Consider the following 23,890-nt stretch of genomic DNA (forward strand, 5'->3'; position numbering starts at 1 on the left):
TCAAAAACACCAACAACAACCTATTTCACATTGAGATCAAAGGGATACAAGGGACAAGGAGTTCGACAAGAACGGGAACAACCCTAGTTTCAAGATTCGTTGAATTCATGGGAAAGAAAGTTCTCTTGGAGGAAGGAGTCCAGGAGAGAAACCCATACCTGATTTCAATGTTGTTCAACCCATGACTTGCTACCCAATAACCTTCTCCAAACTCACATCCAAATCCCGGAACTCCAACACAACCCGACAAAACTTTGCTTTACGTTTTTGTTTAGCTTGTTTGTTTTATTTTTTGTGTAAGTTCTTCAAGTGTGAAGAATTTTTGTAGCTTTTTTGTTCTTGTGTTTTGGTTAGGCAGAGAGAATATGAAAGAAAGAGAGAAAGAAAGGTAGATCGTGAGAGTGGATTAAACGTGAAAAAGAGAGGTTCCTTAGGATTAGGATTCTAGTTGAGACTTAGTCAAAATAAGGTTTGTTCAAATGTTAAAATCTGATTATTTTTTTAATTATATGTTAAATGACCATAATTCCCTTACAAAAAATCAGATTATAAACCTCAATTTAATCCACTTAAATGTTGCTTCTGTCGAGGTTCGAACCCGTGACATCCCCATCGCGAAAACGGGTCCCTTCGGGTCAACCCGATCTAAACCACCCCATTAATTAATTAATAATATGATTTTCCTTTTTCTTAAATCAGAATTTAAATATAAATTATTTAAATTAACTCACCAATATAAATAATCAAGTTTAATCATTGCTCCCACCTAGGTTCGAACCCGGGTGGAGCAAGATTTTGCTCAATAGGCAATCTTGTCCCTTTCTATAAATGCCCTTCCACCTTATTAACTAAATAATTAATTACATATTTAGGATAATTATGATACTACCCTTAGCCTGGAAAAAGTCCATTTTACCCCTAGACCCTCCAAACTTAAGATTTCCCCTTTTTAAGTCTGGTAAAGACTCATCCGGGTAAATCTATATATTTGGGTGACCTACATAGATGGACCCAACCTTTCTTAGCTCAACTAACTCACCAAGTTAGGTGGCTTGGCTGTTTCAGAGGTTCAGAGGTATGGTTCTACGCGCATCGATCCTTGTAAATCCGATCTAATCTAGGTATTCGAGATACGTTAGACATTACTTTGCATAGTCATTTTTAGGGTTTTTACACAAGATATAGAGAATAGGGACCAAGTGGATGAACGGAACCCACTAGTGGATTTCCACATACCTAGTAACAAAACCTAAAGAGAAATCCTTCGATTTTGAGACAAGAACTGAAGAAAACCTGTTGAGTGTTCTTGAGAGGGCTGTCGACTTTTTTCTCCTTTATACTCTAATTTTGATGAATTTTTGAGAATGCATCAATTAGGGTAAGTCTGAATAGAATATTAGTCTTAAACTAAGAAGTGACGTGGCTTAGGAATAGACGTTGTTTAAATACCCAAAGCATAAACGACCCTGACTTAAAGGATGACGAGGCCATCATCAAAGAGACCACGGCCCGCTAAGTGGGTCGTGGTTGCTGGACAATGACTACTGGTTTTAGGGGTCCCTTCCACTAACCATACCATGGACCATGAAGACCATTGTGGTCCTTCACTTAGGCTTGGTTCTAGGTTGTAGGACGACAGACCTTCCCACGGACCATCATCATGACCACAACCTGTGAAGGGTTTCGTGGTCTGATGCCTGAGCTTGGGTGGTCCTGCCCTCGCCTCCATGAGCCTTTCCACGGCTCGTATGGTGTTCCATAGTACATTAAGGTCTTTGTGTTCCGCCACTACTGGGTGGGTACGAGTCACGAGCAGATGGACAGATCATGGTTCCTTTCACGGTCTATGAACCCCTCTTTAGTTCACCAATTTTTGGTTATTTGTCTGAACTAAGTTATGAGTTATTACATGGTGACACTAGGCATATCAGGAAATATTGCTCAAGGAAGAATCAGGATCGGTATGGTCAGGGTTGAAGAGCCCCAACAGTTAGAGGTAGGAATGGTTATGGTAGAGGCCATCTTTCTGGAGGACGTGGTGGCCAAAATCGTGGTAATCACCTGTTTTACCAGGCAGGCAAATTGGTTGGAGCTACTTGAGTACAGCCCACTAAGGAGCATAGTCAGACATGCGACAGATCCCATTGTCCTTTTTTTGGGAGGCCAGAGGTAGAGTCATTTGATATTGTTATTACAAGCACTCTTCTAGTATTTAATTGTATGAATTTCGTGTTATTTGATTCTGGGTCCACTTTTTCTTATGTATCTTCCTCATTAGCTAATGTAATTGATTTACATTGTCACTTACTTGACATGCATATTTGTCTTTCTACTCTTGTGGGTGAGATTTCATTATTATGTAGATTATATTGGAGATGGTTGATTTTAATGTAAATATGGGTATGACTTGGCTTTCTCCGAAATTTGATATCTTAGATTGCAATGCTAAGATTGTGACTTAGCCAAGCCTAGGATAGATCCGCTAGTTTTGGAGGGTGACCATATTCCTGCCCCAGTTCTAATTTTCTCTTTAATTCGTGCCAAAAGGTTGGTCAGTAAGCGCCCTGTAAATAAATTCTTGAAGCATCTCAGGAATGATTCTTCCAAAGTGCCTTTGATTGAGTTTGTTTCGATAGTGCATAAGTTTATGGATGTTTTCTCCATGGTATGCCAACATGGGTATTGATATTTGTATTGAACTAGAGTCATGGACTCGCACCATTTTCATTCCACCAAATAGAATGGCCCCGATTGGGTTGACAGAGTTGAAGGCCCAACTTCAGGAAGGTTTAGGTAAATGTTTTATTAGATCGAGTGCCCTCCTTGGGGTGCCCGAATTTCATTTGTGAAGAAGGATGGTAGTTTTCGAATGTGCATAGACTACAGACAGCTGAATAGGGTGACTATTAAGAACATTTACCTTATTTCTCGCGTTGATGACTTGTTCGATCATTTACAGGGCGATTGTATCTTCTCTAGAATTTATTTGAGGTCTGGTTGTTGTCAGCTGAAAGTGCAGGAAGAGGATGTGCCAAACGCCACTTTACGAACAAGGTATGGGCATTATGAGCTAGTAATGTCTTTTAGGCTTATGAATGCCCATGTTGCTTTCATGAGCCCAATGAATGAAATTTTAAGATATACTTGGATTTCTTTGTTATTGTATTTATTGATGATATACTGATCTACTCAAAGAGAAGCAAGAACACAAAGAGCATCTAAGAATTGTATTGGGATTATTAAGGGAGAAAAGGCTTTATGCCAAATTCTCCAAGTATGAAGTCTGGCTCGATTTAGTGTCTTGCTCAGGTCACGTGGTTTCTAAGGATGGAGTGATGGTGGATCCCCAGAATATTGAAGCAGTCAAGAGTTGGACAAAGCTTACTAATGTTCTAGAGGTAAGGAGTTTTGTCAGTTTAGCTAGTTATTACCGTCGATTCTTTAAGGGATTAGTTGTCCAATTTGTCCAAGTAGAAGTTTCATTTGTATGGTCGGATGAGCGTTAATAGAACTTAATGAAGCTCAAGACCTTGTTGAGTACTGATTCTTGCCTTGCTTGTGGAAGGTAAGAATTTCATTATTTACTGTAATGCATCTTATTCGGATTTAGGTGCAGCGTTAGTGTTGGAGAGGAATGTAATTTGAGCCGAGGATGTGAATGGAGTTACTGAAAGACTAAGATTTACTGTTCGTTATCACCTGAAAAACGCTAATGTCTTAGCCAATACCCTGAGTAGAAAAACAAAGAATGGGGAGCTTACATTTACATTTTTTTCATTTCTTATGCACAGATTGACCATTATTGATTCGAAGGATCGAACTCTTAGATCACAATTCATAGTCAGAGTCTTCAAGATTCTTTTATTTTTTTAGTTTGAACAATTTTTATCCTATTAGTGATTGCAATATAGATATCTTCGATTTCTTTTTCAAAATAATTACTTCCTCCGCTCCAAAATATGAAATTGTAATTGATTGGGCATAGTGTTCAAAAAATTAAGAATAAAAGACTTCCTGTAACTTATATTTTAAAAACCAACATGAATTTGTGATTGATCGGGCATAGTGTTCAAAAAATTAAGAATAGAAGACTTTTAAAACTTATAATTTAAAAGAAATCATATATATTTATATGAATATCAATGATAGAAAAGTATCATTCTGTTTTAGACTAACTAAAAGAGTGTCAAGTGTACTTAAAATTACCAAAATTAAGATCAGAAAACTTCCAAGTCTGAAGACTTAAACAAGGGATGAGCTTCAAACTATCTCTGTATAACAATCTTCATCAATGTTTAATTCTTCTAGTAAAGATTTACGTATTAGCTGGTCTAACCCAATACATGATGAACACGGAACGGAAAATGTAGACTTCATCACAACTACCAACTTCTTACAAAATTTGGATCGACCAATCATCTGCAATACGCACATTAGGCTTGCGAATGGTTGGAACAGATCCTCGATTTCCTTGAATGAAGAGTGGCCCAAGCTCAATTTCCACTTTCTTATTTCCTGGTTCAATAATGGCTGCTTTAGCTCCAGGGGACAATCCTAACAAGATTATCCTCTCTACAGTGCACTCGGAAGAAAATGTGTCACTGCCAGCTGTAGACGGGGCTGCATTTGAAGATATAAGCTTCCCATTTGAGAATGTGAAACGCCGATGAATGAAGGTACCTTGTTTGAACTCATAGCTCTTCCCATCATCTATATAAAGCTCACCTTCAGCTGCCTTGGAACTATTAAGAGCTATAACCTGCAGTATAAAACAAGCTGGTAGTTAAAGATGCTCCAAACACTATCACAAAAAATAGCAAAAGTGTAAGACAGAACCATGAATTGATGATGTGGCATGACCATAAAAAATGTTATTGGCAGGTCATTCCTAGTCAGTAGTCGAGAAAACAAGGTGCCGTTTAAGGAAGAATTTCAGATTGAGAAGGAAAATGCATTGAATTGGATATGAAGGAAGAGAAGACATTGACGAGTTTTTCTTTATTGTCTAAGAATATTGTTTATGAGCTCAAATGTCAGAACTTTGGATTCACAAAGAAAGATATTAGTGAAATTAGCTATGTGCCCGAATGCCAGAACAAAGGAAAACACATCAGTTAAAGAACAGATATTCGAAAAAGCTACAAGATATAGATGTTACCAGAGTATAAGGATCGTTTTCCATCTGTGTTGAGCTACGACGTAAACGATCTTTCCTAGGTATGATAGTTCCAGCCCTTTGAAAAGAAGGAATACTATCTTGCGAGACCTCATATTTGTGTGTATGACCTGCTTTGTATACAGATGCACTTCTTAAATCATACCAGGATTCCTCTCCTGGTAGATAGACAGAAACATATTTTGCTTTCTGCATGGAAAGATATGAACTTTCAGGTAATAAAGAAAAGAAAAGAGGCTGATTCAAGAAGGAACATTGCTGAGAATGAAAATGAATTGCTCCCTGCATTTATTTTATGTGAATGTTCCACTGGAACATAAGAATTTAAGATGTTAATTTGACTTTAATAATATATTGGTGATAATGAAAGAGTATTAAAGTTGTGGTTGAAAAAAGAGCAGACATTACATCAAAGGTTAAAGAGTGACCAGTTTCAGTAATTTAAATTCTTGAAAGTTCTATCTAACATTTTGGGATGTCCCATAATAGAAAGAGTGACATAAATTTGAACAGAAGGAATAGTTGTTTGGTTAGAACAGAACCTCTGTATAAACTCCTTGCACCAGAAGACCATTCCCAACCATGAAAGCCTCATCATTGCTAAAGGATTTTTCGTCTCCAGGGAACTCCATCCAAAGCGGACGAGCAACTGGAGTACCACTTGAATTTGCTTCTCTAAATAGAGTGTAGAAATAAGGAAGATACATGTAACGAACATGTATCGCTTCCCTCATCAATTGTGTATTTCTTTCTCTGTAAAGGACATAATAACCTTGATAAACAATAACATCTTACATCACATGTAGGTCCTAAAGCCCAAAAAGATTGTATCGTTAAATAACACTCTTATTTGGTAGCTAAATATAAGAGCAATTGGTAGGAATTTTATCCATAAAGTGCTATATGGAACCAGAATTAAACCAGAAGCAAGAACACAAATTCTTCACAAGAAAGAAACGCATTTCTACTTAGAAAGCCGAGTTTTGCAAATTTCAAAAAGAGCTTCACGAGAGTTATACTGCCTCCCTTAAGTCTCGTTCTTTGGTCTCTTTGGGTAGTATAATTTCCATTTAGAACAAGCCTAGGGGGGGTTGAAGTGTGCAGTTGAAAAATGGGACAAGTTGGAGGGAATTTTATGTATCAAAACCAAATGAGAAATGTAATGCTGACTTGTGGTGTATAACAATTACAGAAGCATTGGAGAAATAAGACAAATATAAGAATTTGGAGAAAATTGACAAAGAAAACATATATGTATTGTATTATAAACTTTTTTCATAACCACGACATCCCAGTCAGGTTGCGTACACAACCTCGACTAATTCCACGGGATACCTGCTACCTCCTGCCAACACAGGTATCACAGAACCTTGTCCACCGGGGCTTGGGTAGAGGAAAGAAATCACCTAGTATTTTTACCTCCATTCGGATGTGATTCAGAAACAACATGGTTCTCAACCCATTTCATTGATCACTAGGCCACATTCTATGGTGGTCTAATGTCTTGTACTCTTATATTATAAGCTTTTAACATTAAATTGAAGAATCATACCCAAATAACCAAGGTTCCCGTCTTTTAGTGTCATGATGTGCATGGCCCCGGAAAAAGGGATAATATGCACCTAATTGATACCAGCGAACCAACAATTCAGCGTCAGGATTACCAAAAAATCCACCAACATCTGCACCTGTTAAAGAAAGATGTTGCACAACAGTCATGAAATCAGAAAGATATGGCTGCCTACTAATTGACCGAGAAAAGAGAATCATATTAACTAACCAGAAAAGACTATTCCAGAGATGCTAAGAGTTAACACCATGGGGACTGAAACCCTTAAGTGCTCCCATTCTGCTGTATTATCTCCAGTCCAAATTGCTCCATATCTTTGACTTCCGGCAAAGAAAGCCCTTGCCAAAACAAAAGGCCTATCTTTTCCATCTCCACGCTTTAGAAGCCCGTCGGATGTTGCCATATGGAAATAGTAACCATATGAATTGTGCAACTCCCTGTGCTCTACTCCTCCATGATGTAAAGCATCTCTTGGCATTGTTACCTAGCATTGAGAAAGAGTGAAAATTTCAATGACATCAGTAAATCTACCTGGTTTTCCTAATCACAATCGAGTGAAATAGCAAACTTGCTAAGTATTTGAGAAACTCAGGCCCAGAAACTAATTGCAGTTCTTTATCAAAGAAATATTGGGCAACGCCAAACCACTTAATCAAGAACTACCATGAATGACAGTTATCAGACTGAAGCACTTCTAGCCCTGGGGCTAATTATTCTTTTCAGATAAAATATCTCCAATTTCTATCTCATACATTCAAGGTTACGCTCACTGAAAAATAACAGAACTTGTTTAGTAGCATTTATATAACCCAGGCACTTAAATAGCGAAAGCTGAACAATCAGTGGCAACACTACAATCAGAGACGGATCCAACTTCCAAGATTTGAAGGTTGAGGGTGCCACTGTTTTACTACTAACTCATCGCTAGTAATGAAAATCGAATTAGGGTGTACAGTTAGTCGCTTCAATCCGTTTTTGGCCAATTGAGTTCGATTTACAAGTTTTTTGTATCTAAGTAAACACACGATCATCGAACCAAAATGAATTTTATACAATTTTAACTAGTTCTTGATCAAATTCTATTGAAAAAAAATGAGAAAAACATAAACTAGAAAACTAAATTTTTGAACACACAATTAAACTCCTTCAAAACAACTTCTACAAGGATCCCATCAACTTACAAGGAAAGAGAAATATTTTCATTACAAAAATTCAAAAAATTATCTATACAATAATATTTTTTAAGAAAAATTGAACAAAACAAAACACTTGATAAAGTGCAAAAAGAAGTCTATGAACTAGCACAAAATAGCCCTTACCACTGTTGCCTTTGTTCAAAGGCATAATACATAAATGTGCTACTTGGTCCCAGCTAACATCTATGCCCTCCAACTTTGGGTGTACACAAGTAGGCACTTACACTTGTATATAGTTAAAGAAGTAGACACATATGTGACATTATACATTTATTTAGGAAACAAATTTAATAGATAAAATGTACCATAGATAAAAGGGGGGAGGGGGGAGGGGGGAGATTAAAATCAGATTTAATTTAATATTATAGATCTTGAAAAATTAAAAAGAAGCAAAGTGATAATTTAAATAAATAAATTAACATATGGGTTCCATTGGAGGAAGAGTAGGAATAGTAAATGAAAAATATAAATAAGTAAAGAAAACACAAAAAGGGAAACAAGAAAAGAAAACGGGCAGTAGTTTGCCAGACATACACCGCAGGGATTCAAACCCTCGCTCATGCGTGACATTCGCACACTAACAAACGGACCAGAAACAAATTTGTTACTGAGGGTGCCAAACGTTATTTATATAAATTACACACTATAATATTTATGTATATATGAAAATTTTAGCAAAGCTACAGGTGTCGTGGCACCCTCACTGTCTCACATAGATCCGCCCCCGTTACAATTAGCTCATGGTCTTTAGTAGCTTGAAGATCAAAAGGGAAATTGACAAAAAATAATTGGAAAAAACAAAATGAATACCTTAGAATCATCATTGACAACATCCTATTCTGATTAGCTTTTGTTCCTTTTACTTGGTACCTTAATTGGTTTCAAAAACTTCCGATAGATCATTCCTAGTTTATATGGTACTATTTGTATCTTCTCTGTTTTCTATGTTTTGCTTACATACATTGACAACAAGGATTCAGTTTCAAGTTTAGCACCTAAAAGTAATGAGGTCTAAATCTACAACAAAACTGTTAAAAGTTCAACTCCTTATTATTCATTTTTGTCAAAGGATCTTATTTTCTGATGCTTTCCATAGGTGCTATCCTTGGAGAAATTAAGATATTTCGTATTTCTCTTGCTAAACCTGCTTCAAATTAGTCTGGAAACAGGACAACTGTAGGGAAATAATTAAATAAAACGATGGGGGCCTTGAGGGCTCAACGAAAAGAGATATTTAAAAAATGAAGATGTAAATGGAGTCGCACAACTTTTGCAACAGTAGAAATATTAAAAACCAATGTAGAAGGAATAATCTCAAATTAAGATTTGGACCAGCAATTCAAGTGACTCATCTGAACCATCTACGCACAGGACTAAGAAACCATGGAGTACCCTATGAGTTCAAATTATTTTGATTGGCTTTGCCAAACTGAAGAAGAAATAGATAGCTGATGATTTGGTAAGGAACGGGTTGATTCGCTTTGTCAAACAAAATGCTCATTGATTGTCTAGTGTTAAATTTGAGATATGAGGAAACAATGTTGCCCAACTATTACAAGCATAGTACTCAGGATCAAACATGAAACATCTTGCTTCAGGAAGCATGTTCATTTATTAAATAAATTTCTGCCTAGTTAGTCTTGGTGTACATTTGAGCATGCAGGAGTTGATTATCATTTCCACTTTTGTACTCTCAACCGCTGCAACATATGTTGGCATCAACTCCAAAAGAAAGGGTCTACCTGTGGCCGTGTCTCTCCTAATTGACTCCTAGATAACATATGCAATCATTATGCAGACAAGTCTTGTGTATATAAAAGTCTTGCAAATCGAAACCGCATTAAATATATAAAATTCTTGAAGATTCAGCAAATAATATACTGTAAATGGGTGCTTCGAATGAAAATACTTATCATCGCAATAGTACTCCAGTATTCGACTATTAACAAAGGAAAGAGTGTGGATATTAACAAGTGAAAACTGACATATTGACTGCATTCTTGAAGAACTGCAAGAAATTCTACCTAATAAAATTTGAAAGACAAGTATAAGGATAATATGCAAGGGACAGAATAGCTAATTTTTTTAATGCTCTCATTCAGTTCACAGGACTACAAACTGGTGAAGATACTCTCTGGTGACAAGGGAACAGTAAGGACCCTACAGGGTCAATGCAGCATATCATCTAATGAACCAGCCCAACCTCCCAGACTCATAATTGGCCATGCAAGCAAAATTGGAAAGCCAAAATCCCATATGAAGTTTCTTGTTTTGTGTGGTTACTAGCTAGAGAAGTTGTCCTCACACTGGACAATCTGATGAAGAGGGGAATGCACTTGTGCTCAAGATGCTTCATGTGCAATGAGAATGCAAAGCCAGTAACCACCTATTCTTACACAGCAAGCTCACAGGCATGAGTTGGAGTGTCATTTTGAACCTTAAAAGCATAGCATGGACCATGCCGTGAAAGGTCTCTCAAGCTCTAAGAAGTTGGGAAGAAGCAGGCTCAGTAGCAAAGTGCAGAAATAGATGGACACTTATCCCTATATGTATCTGGTGGACAGTATGGAAGGAGAAAATTCCAGGTGCTTTTAGCAAATAGAGAATGATGTGCCGAAGATCAAGCCAAATTTTATTTTACTGTTTTGTTTTTGGTGTAATCATTTCTACTCTAATGACACTATTTCTATCACTGTTATCCTTGATCCATTATAGATAGAAATAGGAACACTATCGGGTTCCAATTGCATATATGGTTTCAGTACTACCTAAGTACTGTTTTGTATAATATGCAACGGACAGAATAATAGTCAGAATGTTGGTCCAGCATAACTGGAGAAGTATCAAAACAGTGAATCAAAATAATCACAGGTAAACTATATACCTCTGGTCCATTGAAGACGGAAGGTTCATTCATGTCATTCCAGATGTATAAATACTTTGTCGAGCCAACATAGCTATCAAGTGAAAATTTGTCACTCCACCATGACCTAATCTCGGGATTCAGCAGGTCAGTATATGATGAGGAACCAGGCCAGCACCATCCATCATAATCCTTACCAGTAGCATCCTTAACATAGTATCCCTTTGCTGAGGCCTCCTTGTGTATATGGTAAGACTCATCTCTCTTGATATGAGGATCCACAATGGTAACCATGTGTCTACCCTTTGCAGCTAACTTCTTCTGCATTTCCTCTGGGTTAGGAAACAACACTCTGTCCCAAGTAAAGTACTTCTTCCCATCTGTGTGCTCAATATCAAGCCACAAAACATCATAAGGGATATCATGCTCATCAAACTTTGAATCAACATTATAAACATCTTCCTCGTCTCTATAATTCCATCTACATTGATGGTATGCAGTTGCGAATAACTGTGGCATAGATGGCCTTCCCGTTACACTAGTATACTGTCTAACCACATCTTTTGGCCCAGGACCAATGAAAAAGAAAATATCCACCACACCAGACTCACTCATCCACAAAGTATCAATCCTGTGCTTGTCCGAGGGAAACATTATCTTTGAAGACTCATTTGAATTCCAGCCGGATCCCAATACATCAATCTGCATTTCTGCAGCATTCAACCAGAAAAAACCCGAACTACCCCTGGCTTTACCATGTGAAATCATGAAAGGAATTGAACCATAAAGCCCAAAAGGCGACTCGTGAAGATACTCAAACACATCAAGATTAAATAACCTATAAGGCTCAGAATATTCCTCTACATTAGGCCCCTTAGTTGGTTTCAAAGCAAAACTAGTAGCACGTTCAGGAATGCCATAAACAAAATCTGCACCATAAAAAGATACATCAAAACTAATTGATTGTGGACCATAAGGCCTTGTATCAGTATGACTCCTAAACTTCTCCTCCCAATCATCCCCTTCTTTCTTCTCCCTCAACTGTTCAAAAGCAAACAACCCATTTGAGTTTATGGACAACACTCTCTTCCCACTTCCACTCTCTCTGGCAAAAACCTCAAATGGGTCATGTCTCAACACCCCTTCATACCCATCAGACAAGTAAAAAACAGACGAAGAACTCGAACCTCCGTCGATTTGCTCCTCCTTTACTCTGGTTAACCACAGCTTAGTGTTGAGGAAATCTTCCTCAATCACCTCAGGAACTTCAAATCTTTTCTTGGGTGGATTCAAATTTTGATCTTCATCAATTTTCACCCTCATCACACCATCTTGGTAGACGGAAAGAGTGAGAACTAAAGGCTTATTGGGTTGTTCACTTTCTTCTTTGGGGACAAGTTTGGCTATAAGATCTCCATCGGAGATGGACACATCGACAACCCGCAGATTGCACGATCCAGGTTTTCGGGAACGGGCTCTTTTGCAAAATGGGGTTTGGTCACAGTTTCGAAACTCCTCCTTCTTCCAGGAGTAGGCAGAGGTAGCTAATAGAAGGAGGAGAAGGAGTGGATATAACAGTAGTGGAGCTCTCATGGTTATAATCGAAGATCAATGTGGAAAGATATCATAGAAGATCGAAATTCGGAGGGAACTCTGCAAGACTGCAACCTAGAGGTGAATGCTCTCCTCTATTTTATGCACTCTATACAAACACTCAATTGGAAAGTCAATGCCCTTTTACACCAATGTCATTAGAAATTATAATACCAAATTATACCTACTTAGATTTTGTTTGAATTTTAAGGTCTATTTTATATTAGCATTACTATAAAAAAAAAAATTGGCATTGTAATGGTGTTAGTGTTTATTTTGAGATTTTCTCTAGTATGCTTAAATTAAGATGTTAACTTGCAAGAACGGTGATGTTACAAGTGAATTGAGGGCCAAGTCGTTAGGTAGAAAGAGGCTAAGGTGTGTACCCGAGATAGTATATACTCATGTATGACTCTTAAGGTTTCATTGTTTTCATTAAGATTAAAATTTATGTATTAAAGTGTTTATTAAGATTAAGATGTCAAATTATAAATGCACATTTGAATATTAAGATGTAAATTTTAGATTTTGAACACTGAATCAATACGATTATTTGTTTTCAATATTTGAATGTGCATATTTTTTTGAAACGGAAAAGAGCTTAAAATACCCTTAAGGTATTAGAAATGGGACAAAAATATCATTGATCTATGTATTTGCTCCAAAATACCATTGGCATCCACCTTTAGGCTCAAAATTGATCATTTGTTTAACGATTTTAAATTTAAACTATTTAAATATTTTTAAAATATGTGGCGCTCAATTATTTATTATAATATAACTTATTAATATAATTTATAAATCAATACATTGTCCACCCATTACTAATTAAACCACATACAATTAACCCGCCATTACTGATGCAACATAAAAAGTACTGCCAATGAGTGTTTCTAAGTTTTGAGGTGAAAATGTCTATAGAAGTACATTATCATACATCCAGGCCCTCAATCAAAATATATTATCATTCAAGTCTCTAAAGAAAAGTTATCGATAAACTTAAAAGTCTAAGTATGTTCATCGTAATTATTCTTCGTCTCAATTAAAAGATGTTACTTAATCGATAACTTCTTTTAAAAATAATATATAAAAGTACTATATTTAAAACAAATCATAAATATTTATAAAATTATGTTTTAAAAGAGCACGTGAATTAATTCGGGATGTATTACTTGTTTACCTTTAATCATAAATTTTAAATTTAAACTTGAAAGAGAATCCTATTGAAAGTGTCCTCCTAAAATAAGTGGATCAACCAAAGTTTAATTGGGGCTTCGATTCGAACTCGAATAATTTTGGATGACTTTTTCAAGAATTTGTAATTTCGTCGTGTTTTAGTAGTGTTTAGGGCGATTTTAATATTAGAATTGGTTTATTATTTGGATGGGGTTTAATTAGTAATAAGTGGGTAGAGGGTCGGTTTATAAGTGAGAGTAATAAATTAATTATAATCAATAGTTGAGTGCCATGTATTTGAAAAAAAAATTTAAACAGTTTAAATTTAAAAACATTAAATAAGTGGGCAATTTTGAACCCAAAGGTGGATGAGATTGGGATTTTGGAGTCAATAGGTTGATGAGAATGATATTTTGGAGTGAATAGGTTGATGAGAAATGTATTTTGGAGCCAATATGTGGATGAAAGGCAATTTTGTACCATTTCCAATACTTCAAGGGTATTTTAGGCCCTTTTCCATTTTTTTAAAATTATGAATTAAACATTATATCAACAAAATTTATAATCCAAATTCAAAATAACTTCTTCCAGAAGATTGTTTCAAGAATAAGATTATAATTGTCACGACCAAAAGTACCTTCTTGATGTGACATTACGCATCGGATCCCAAAAGGTCCTACACAAGCCACATAACATAAATCATACAAGATAATAGAATTGAAAGAGTTCAAAAGACAATTTCATATCAAAGAGCTTAACAAAAACGAAGCGAAAATCCAACATAATCTCAAAGTCTTTGTTACATCAAAAGTAATTGGGACGTAACATGTACATCACATACATTTTCTAAAAAGTAAAGACAATATTCGGTCCTCTAAACATGAGGACTAAACACTCTTCAAACGATACTGAGGTGATCACTAGCCTCGAAGATGTTGAATAAGAGCATCAGACCCTACATTTGTGAAACAATGTAGCAATATGCGTTAGTATAAAGAATGTACCATGTATGATAGAAATACATAAAAAAATATGAAATCATGCTTAAAGGATTTTTCATGACATGCAAAAATTAAGTTAAAACAAAAGATAGGAGGCTTGAAAACATAAATCCTAATCATGGTCAATACAAGTAAAAATCATCTTTCTAACACATGTGAGATACTTCTTAAACTAACCTTAGTTCGTTATTGGGGAAATTATACATTAACCTACACAGATCATGTGAGCAATAACATGAATTCAGTGTCTACCCCATACTGAAAAGGAGTGTCCTACTTGCTAAGATAAGAACCATCATGTCACACCTAGAGCCTACACTCTGGGCGGGACTGAAACTCGAGAACCTTTGATAGCCCCAAGCGAACCTTTTTCCTGATTTACTTACTCAGCGGAACACTTAAACATAAGAAATATAACTCATGCAATTACATAAGAGATAGTAACTTAGCCAAAATGACAACTCAAGTCTTAAACGTATATAACTTAAATGAATAAGACTAAAGAACTATAGTTACTCATCTATGAAGCCAATAAACAAAAATGGATGTTGGTAAAGACCTTGATCATCTTAACAATGGAAAAACTAGAAAGTAATGTAAAAAGGACCCCTTCGAAAAGCAATCGGTCTTACCAACTGACTCTTAGTGCTTATTTGGATCAACGAGGTGTGGATGCTGACCCTGGTTATCTGTGTCTGCATCATGAAATGATGTAATCCAAATGACATCAGTATTGAGTGTATGAGTATGCGAGGGGAAAACTAAACATAACATAAGCTTGAATGGAATCTGAAAAAAATATTTTTTTGGCTTTAGTCAACTCATGAATAACTTAACTCAATATAAAGAAAGAATACACATGCAATATATCAAAATCTTTTAAAATAGTAGAAAACAATTCAGTTCGTTAAAGAAATGTAATGAAAAACTCAAACTTTGCTCATACAATAAAGTAATATAGTTTCTGTGGGAGATTTTTCTAACAGACAACCACCACTATGATCCTAAGTGGTATTACATCATCTTGTCCACGCTACCAGAACTATCCTATACTTTGCCTTCATATAGGACGTCTTAACTAAGTGGATCAACTAGTCTATGCTTAAAAACACTATGAATTCATCTAAAAAGTATGATCCTTTACTGCCCATGATGACTACATGGTTTATGGAGACTTGAGTTATTCTAAACTCGCGTCCCCATATTGATATTCAATACTACTCCCAAATGTACTTAGTTCATATGTTGTCAAAAAAGAACTAATTCTTTGGCTTGAGATAATTACTCAAAACTTAGCCTAAAAGCTCTCTTGGAAATTTGTGTTTTCCTTTTTTGCTCTCATGTGAAAACATTTTAAATCTTGGGAATACTTAGTTCCCGTATAAATTTTGAAGAAATGAACTCTAATCTTTACTCTTTGATTAACTCAAAACTTAAGTCTTAAAACAAAGTTAAAATATTTGTGAAAGACTTTTTAAAAGTTTATGAACTTCTCTTGACTTGATTCTTCACTTCTAGACTTAACTTTCAACTTTCCTTGAATTGAATTATGGATTCAAGGTTCATGATATCATGTTTATGGATGATTTTAAGATTTTTAGACGTAGGAATCAACTAGAAAACATAGGTACATTGGTAAGGAACTAGTACGAAAAATGGGGGGGGGGGGAAGACGAATTGACATCCCTGGCGCTCTGAGAGGCGCGAGACATGAGGCATCAAAGGGTGACATTCAAAGAATGGGCTGGGAACTCTGGTTGGCGTGGCACTCCAGAGCCCAACATTAAGAGACTCCCTCTTGGGGCTCTGAGATGGGCAGCACCCAAGGCCCCTACCCAGACACACCCCTACTTTTTCTTCTTCATTTTCCATCTCTAAACCCCGAACTTAGGTTTTGCCTTAAACACTTAGAATCAACTATACTATTAATATATGCAAGATTTTATTGGAAATCACACCTAAAAACATAAATCAACCTCAAGAAACTTCAACAACAAGAAGCCACAAGATTTCAAACGAATTTCATCAAGAGCTCTTAGGATTTACTTTCAAATCGATTATACATCGCTGAATTGAATCATGATTTGCACGTGATTGAACTAACCCAATGCTATGTGATCTCACATACTTCTTAGGCATCGTCCCTTGGCGAAATTTACACGCAAACTCGAACGTTCTTAATGAATCTTGACTTTTCTTTCTCTTTTCTCTTTCTCTAAGTCCTAGCATAATCTTCAACTTTTTTAAATTGATCTAATGCTAAATATACACCAATTAAACTCCTAAAGACAAATTAAAGTAATTGGGTAAGTAAATGACTAAAAATACCCTTCCAAAATCGGATTTAGACTTTTCTTATTTGAACAACCCAACTTCATATGGGCATATCTCACTCGTACGAACTCAGAATTGGGAAAACTTGGTGACATTGGAAAGAAAATTCCAAAATCTTTCCTATGGTAGCTGGAAGCACACCTAACTCATCCTGAGATGGGAGTTATGGTCGTTTGAAATTAACTAAAACTCCAAAATTAACATAACTTAATAAATTTCCAATTTTTTTATTCTTTCCTAAAATAAGTATTTCCACTTTTAATTTTTTCTAGCTCTTTAAATTTAGTGAGATGTTACAATATCTCCCACTTGGGAACATTATTCCTCGAATAAGATTACTCTAACTAGGATAAGGGTGTAACATCTAACATTCAACTCAAACACCCACACGCAATGCAAAAATGACATGTCCACTTATACTAAGAAAAGAATTAGTATCTTGATCTGAAATTTCTCATGCTTTAAAGAGATCTGAATATATCTTCTTCATATCTTCCTCATCTTCCCCAGTAGTTTCCTCGATAAATTGATTTCTCCAAAGAACTTTGACTAATGCTACTTCCTTGGTCCTCAACTTGTGATTTGGTAATTTAAAATCTAAATCGGGATCTCTTCATAAGATAAACTATCCTTGGTCCCAATATCTTCTGTTGGTATGATCAATGAAAGATCACTCATGCACTTTTTCAACATGGAAATGTGAAGTACCAGATGATGTGTTGTTAACTCTTGTGGTAGATCAAACTCATAAGCTACATTACCAACCCTTTTTGAAATTCTGTAAGAGCCAATACATGGGGATTAAGTTTCATCCTTCATCGGTGAAACTTTTAGATATACCCAATCATTTACGTCAAACTATAACTCCCTTCTTCCAACATCAATATAGGTTTTCTGACGACTCTGCATTGTTTTCAATTTATCTTGAATCACTTTCACCTTATCTGTATCTTGATGAACTAAATATGGTCCTATCAACCCAGCTTTACCAACTTCAAACAATCCAATAGGAGATCTACATCTTCTCCTATAAAGAGCTTAATAAGAAGCCATTTGGATGCTATAATTATAACCATTGCTGTAAGAAAATTTAATAAGAGGTAGGTTATCATCCTAATTACCTTTGAAAGCAATCACCTAAGACCTCAAAATATCCTCTAAGGTCTGAATAGCACGCTCTGCTTGCCCTTAGGTCTGAGGATGAACGCGAATACTTAAGTTCACCTTTGAACCCATGCCTTTTTGGAATGACTTTCAAAATTGTGCAGTAAATTGTGCACCTCCCATGAAGTCTTACAACCTCTTGAATATAAAACTTAGCATAATCTTCTGTTGAATGGGTAGTGGTTGATTTTTTCAAATTAGCATAATCTTCTGTTGAATGGGTAGTGGCTGATTTTTTCATTCTATCAACAATCACTGAAATAGAATCATGTTACCTACGAGACATTGGTAAAACTGTGGTTGATTTTTTATTCTATCAACAATCACTGAAGTAGAATCATGTTACCTACGAGACATTGGTAAAACTATGATGAATTTCATATTCATCATCTCCCACTTCCATTCTTGAATTTCTATATTCTAAGCTAACCTACGTCATCTCCCTCTTGTTTAAAAGTCAGTACTTTTTTCTTATGACTCATCCCCATTCATCACCACTACTCCTTCTGTGGAATCCATTAGGCGAATTACCAAGCGTGCAAGTCTGTGTACATAGTTTTCTAGTTCTTTCTTTATCTTTCTCAAAATGGGTGGTACTACCCATAGACAACCTGTTCAAGTCATCAACAACAACATTAGCCTTACCTAAGTGGTAAAGAATACTCATGTCATAATCCTGGAGTAACTCTAACCACCTCTTTTGTCTAAGATTAAGCTCTTTCAAAGTAAGCACATATTGAAGACTCTTGTGATTAGTGAATACATCTACATGAACACCATACATATAATGACGCTATATCTTAAAATAAAATGCTATAACAATCAATTCTAAGTCACGGGTTGGGTAATTCTTCTCATGAACTTCCAATTATCTGGAGGCATAATGTCACACCCCGAGCTACCCTCGAGACGCGGACACGGAACCTAGGACCATAAGTGATACCAAGCTAACCCTGCTGCCATGATCATGAGCATACTAAAGATAATAAACTGATGTGGAAGCTAAATCATAATTAAATATGAAAAGATGGCGAATACCCATATTCTATAACTGAGATATTTGATAACAATGAGTTTAATATAAAGGAGATATTAACTCAATACTAAGCTAAATCTAACTATGTCTGAAAATAGCCTCTAAACTGGACTAGAAATACTTGGACAAGCCCCAACTAAATCTAGTAAAAATTGAAACTAAATGAATAACGACTAAAATGGAACTCATAACTGTTGTCCTCGGAGAATGAGGACTCACCACCGAATCTACTGAACTGGAGATTGGAAATTGATCTATCTGTGATCTCGATGTTGAGAACCTGAACCTACATCATGACAAGACGTTGCGCATATATGCGTTAGTACTCGAAAGGTACTGAGCATGTAAGATAGAGTAAAACTGAAATAAAACATAACTGAACAAGCATAATCATTTGACATGATAACTGAATTCTGAGATAGCTGAATGCAATGACCAATTTATAACATGCTAAAACTGAATACTGAAAATTCAGATAAATGGTCAATGCAAAGAGTCTGACTAAACTGTGGGAGCTACTAATAACTGATAATAAAATCACATGAGCTAAATGTGGAGTCCGATGTATATGCCCCACCGGGAGGACCCAATATACTTTTCCCAAAGTATAAAGACATGCTCGCGTGATCACTAAACTGATTGCCCACAGAGGGGACTTACAACCTACTTGGCTAGTACTTCTGGGACTGATTGGGTACACCGAACCCTAGTCTAACTCGGTATTATGTTACTCCCAATGAATTCTGTAAATTAAATGATTATGTTGGAGTTTCTGTAAATACTGGATAGATCGAAACTGAACATTCAAATTGAGAATGCACCAATTAATCTGGTAATTATGTAGTTATAACTGCGGCATGTATATCTGAAAAGTCTAAAATATCTGACCTAGCATGTGTAATTCAAGGACTAAAGAAATAAGTAGCTAGAGTTTTGAAGTTGATGCAATAAACTGAGTAATAACATGATAATCTGATTCGGAACATATAACTAATTCTGTTGAAGTTCTAGAAACCCTAGGTCTAATCATGATATGGGAATCAAGAATCTGACTGAAAACTAGGGACCCAATGGGTGAAAGGAATCCACTAGTGAAATCCCTCATACTTGGTGATGAAATCCATTAAAATTTCTTAGGTTTCGGGGCTGGAACTACTGGAACTTGTTGCGTTCTTGAACTATGGTTCTTGAGATTTTTCTCCCTTTTTGCTTCTAATTTTTCTAACTTTTGAATTAATGGTTTGACTTAGATATGTATTAATTATGTTTCTAGGATTAAACTGATTAAGATCTGATTATTTAGGGTCAAAACGACGTAATTTAAGGTTTAAACAAAGTGGGAAACGACCAAAAGACCCCTGGATAAGTTGCTGTCGGACCAAACGACGGCCACGACTGACGGTCTGTCGTCTGACCGATTCCCTGTTGTTGGGTCCGTCAATTGGGCCTGTTCGACAAGCCTTTACTAAAATGGGCATAACTTTTTATTTAGAGGTTTTATTTTAGTAAGATAATTCAATTATCTATTTGTGGGTAGGTCATTATACACCTAATTCATTTTATATTAAGAGTTATGACCATTTGAAGTTGACCCAACTACATTTCCCCTTAATTGTTTGCAAATTTCCACCTACGGACCGTCGGTCCACCTACTGTCAGACCTACGGACCGTCGGTCCACCTACGGTCAGACCTACGGACCGTCGGTCCGCCTACGACCGTGCTGGTCATCCGTAGCTCTTGTCAGAGAGTGGGTGAAGGGGTTATTGATCGACCATCACGGACTACGGACAGTCGTCTTACCTAGGGACCGTAAGTCCGCCCGTCATCCAAGACTTAACCAATTTTTTTTGGGCAAATTTTTGTGGAGTTTCTGATCCCATCGACGGTTGTGCAAGACGGACTGTGGCTCAGGATACAGTCCGTCGATGCCACCGTTGGTTGCACCTGCAAATTTTTTTCTGTAAAGCCGGTTTTTGTTCTATTTTTTCTACGGGGTGTTACACATAAGCTATAACATTGTCATTCGACATTGATACGCAACCAAAACCAACTCTAGATGCAATACAATACACCACAAAACCTTGAGTACTTTCTCGTAAGGTAAAAAATGGGGCAGTAGTGAACTTCTTCTTCAATTCTTGAAAGTTTTTCTCACAAGCTTCAGACTATTGAAACTTTACTAATCTTTTAGTTAACTTCGTTAAAGGGGATGAAATAAATAAGAACTCCTATACGAACCTTCTATAATAGCGAGTCAAACCCAAGAAACTCCTAATATCCGTTGGAGATACGGATCTAGGCCAATTATGCACCGCCTCTATATTCTAGGTATCAACTTTAATTCCCTCTCTAGACACAATATGTCCTAAGAATGCCACAAATTCAAGCAAAAGTCACACTTAGAGAACTTGGCATATTACTTTTTATCCTTTAGAGTTTGGAGAACTATTCTGAGAGGACTAGCATGATCTTCTTCATTCCTTGAATATATTAGTATGTCATCAATGAGCACGATAACAAACATATCTAAGTAAGTTTTGAATACTCTATTTATAAGGTCCATGAATTATGAGGCGCATTGGTCAAACTAAAGGATATAAGTAGAAATTTATAAAGATCATAACGGGTCTTAAATGATGTCTTTGGAATGTGACATTCCCTTAACCTTAACTGATAATAGCCTGATTTGAGGTCCATCTTAGAAAAACAAGAAGTACCCTGAAGCTGATCGAAGAGATCATCAATTCTCGGAAAAAGATAATTATTTTTTATGGTAACCTTGTTCAAATGGCGATAATGTATACACATTCCAAGGGAATCATCCTTTTTCCTCACAATTAAGACCAGAGCGCCCCATGGTGAGACACTTGGTCGAATAAAGACCTTATTAAGTAGATATTTCAAATGTTCTTTAAGCTCTTTCAACTTTACTGGTGCCATTATATATGCGGAATAAATATAGGACGAGTATTTGGAAGAACATATATACCAAAGTCTATTTCTCTCTCAAGAGGGTCTTCACGTAGATCATCTGAAAAGACTTTTGTAAGCTTTTTTACTACTGAAAGTGACTGGATAGGAGGTATCTCAAAACTAGAGTCATTAACTTGGACTAAGTGATAGACACACCCCTTGAAAACTAACTTTATTGTCTTAAGGTACGAAATAAAATGACCATTTGGCACTCTAAACCACTTCTCCACTCTAAGACTGGCTCATTAGGAAGGAACTTAACAACTTGATTTCTACAATTAGTGGAGGCACAACAGACATGAATCCAGTCGATACCTAGAATGACATTGAAATCTAACATGTCTAACTCAATTAAATCAGTCATGGTATCCTTGTGATTGGTGGAAATGACAGAATCACGATATACTCGCTCAGCTAGAATAAACTCCCAAACAAGTGTAGAAACATAAAAGGGTTCACAGAGTTTCTGAGGAAGAATATAAAAATTATTTGAATCATAAGGAGTGATAAATGATAAACTTTCTCCTAGGTCTAGCAAAGCATAAACATCAAGAATAAATACTTTGATCATTCCAGTGAAAATATCTGGATAATTCTTTTGCTCTTGACGAGTAGTGATTGCATAAAAGTGGTTTGCTCCTCCGCCATTACCGAAAGTAGCTCCTCTAGGTGCAACCTTATCTGGTGGAGAAACTTATGAAGACTGGCCTCTATTGCCCTAAATCTGACTACCTTTCTAGTTCTTAGAGCACTCTTTCATGAAGTGAATCACTTGTCCAACAACCGTTGGATCCATCTCGACACTTACCTAGGTGGGTTCTACTATACTTAGCACATGCAGGAGCCAATTACTTCCTTGTGCAACACTACCCTGAGATTGTGCAGGCTTAGCCCTGAAATGTTGTGAATTTTCACTAGTGTACTCACCTTTGTTTCTGGGTTCAGGTGCACTAGAAGATAATTGAGCAGTTCCCTTTTGCTTTTTTCAGAAAGAAACAGAAAGAAGACCGATTTGCATTATTTCATTGCTTCCTAGAGTTATTTTCACAAGCTTCGCTTTCTTGTTTCTAAACTCCTTTCTATCCCTCATCTTCTCTTCTTCAACCTGCTGCACATATACCATTAACCTTGCAATATCCATGTCCTCAATTAGTATCACAGCCCTACCTTTGGAGACTATCGAACAACATATAGACATATCCTACTCCTCATTTCTGTAACCATCTCCAGAGCATATTTGGAAAGTTGGGTGAACTTCAAGTTTTACTCATGAACACTTAGGGAATCTTGATTAAGAGTGAGAAACTCTCGTACCTTGTCCTCTTTCAGTTCTCAAGGAAAGAGATGTCACAAAAAGGCCTCCTCATAATAAGCCCAATTCGCACGTGGTGCTTCCTCAACTCTGCCCTTCATCTAGTGGTGAAACCAAGTCCTAGCAACATTCTTCAGTTGATATGAATCTAGTTCAACTCACTCAGCATCGGCAACGTGCATAACCTCAAAGTTTTTTTCCAGTTCCTCAACAAAAATCTCTCGATACTCAATAGTGCTTTAACTAGTGAAACTTGGAGGATTTATCCTCAAGAACTCTTGGTTCCTCAAAATATCAACCACTTCTTGTCTAGATCTTCTTTGTTTCCCAATTTGGTTAGTCATAGCTTGGCTTAAGATTCTTATCGCTTCCCAAAACTCATCATTGGTAACTTTTCCTTGGTGTGGAACTTCAGGTGCATTGGGTACCCTTTGCTCCTCAACATTACACCTAGTAGGATGACCTCTGACAGCTCTTCGTGAAGGCATGATTAG

At 36.4% G+C, this 23,890-nt stretch overlaps 1 protein-coding gene across 1 annotated transcript; it reads right to left on the reverse strand.

Moving 5' to 3' along the window:
• Positions 1–4,127: 4,127 nt before the first annotated feature.
• Positions 4,128–12,524, reverse strand: GLUII (alpha glucosidase II). Its single transcript, NM_001247101.3, has 6 exons — positions 10,827–12,524; positions 6,957–7,230; positions 6,729–6,864; positions 5,719–5,929; positions 5,159–5,365; positions 4,128–4,759 (listed from the first exon to the last, which is right to left on the reverse strand). Exons 1-6 carry the CDS (start codon positions 12,396–12,398, stop codon positions 4,394–4,396), a joined length of 2,766 nt encoding a protein of 921 aa, NP_001234030.3. The 5' UTR covers positions 12,399–12,524; the 3' UTR covers positions 4,128–4,393.
• Between the last annotated feature and the right edge of the window lie 11,366 nt (positions 12,525–23,890).

Source organism: Solanum lycopersicum, chromosome 4 (assembly GCF_036512215.1).
Source record: "Solanum lycopersicum chromosome 4, SLM_r2.1".
NCBI lineage: Eukaryota > Viridiplantae > Streptophyta > Magnoliopsida > Solanales > Solanaceae > Solanum > Solanum lycopersicum.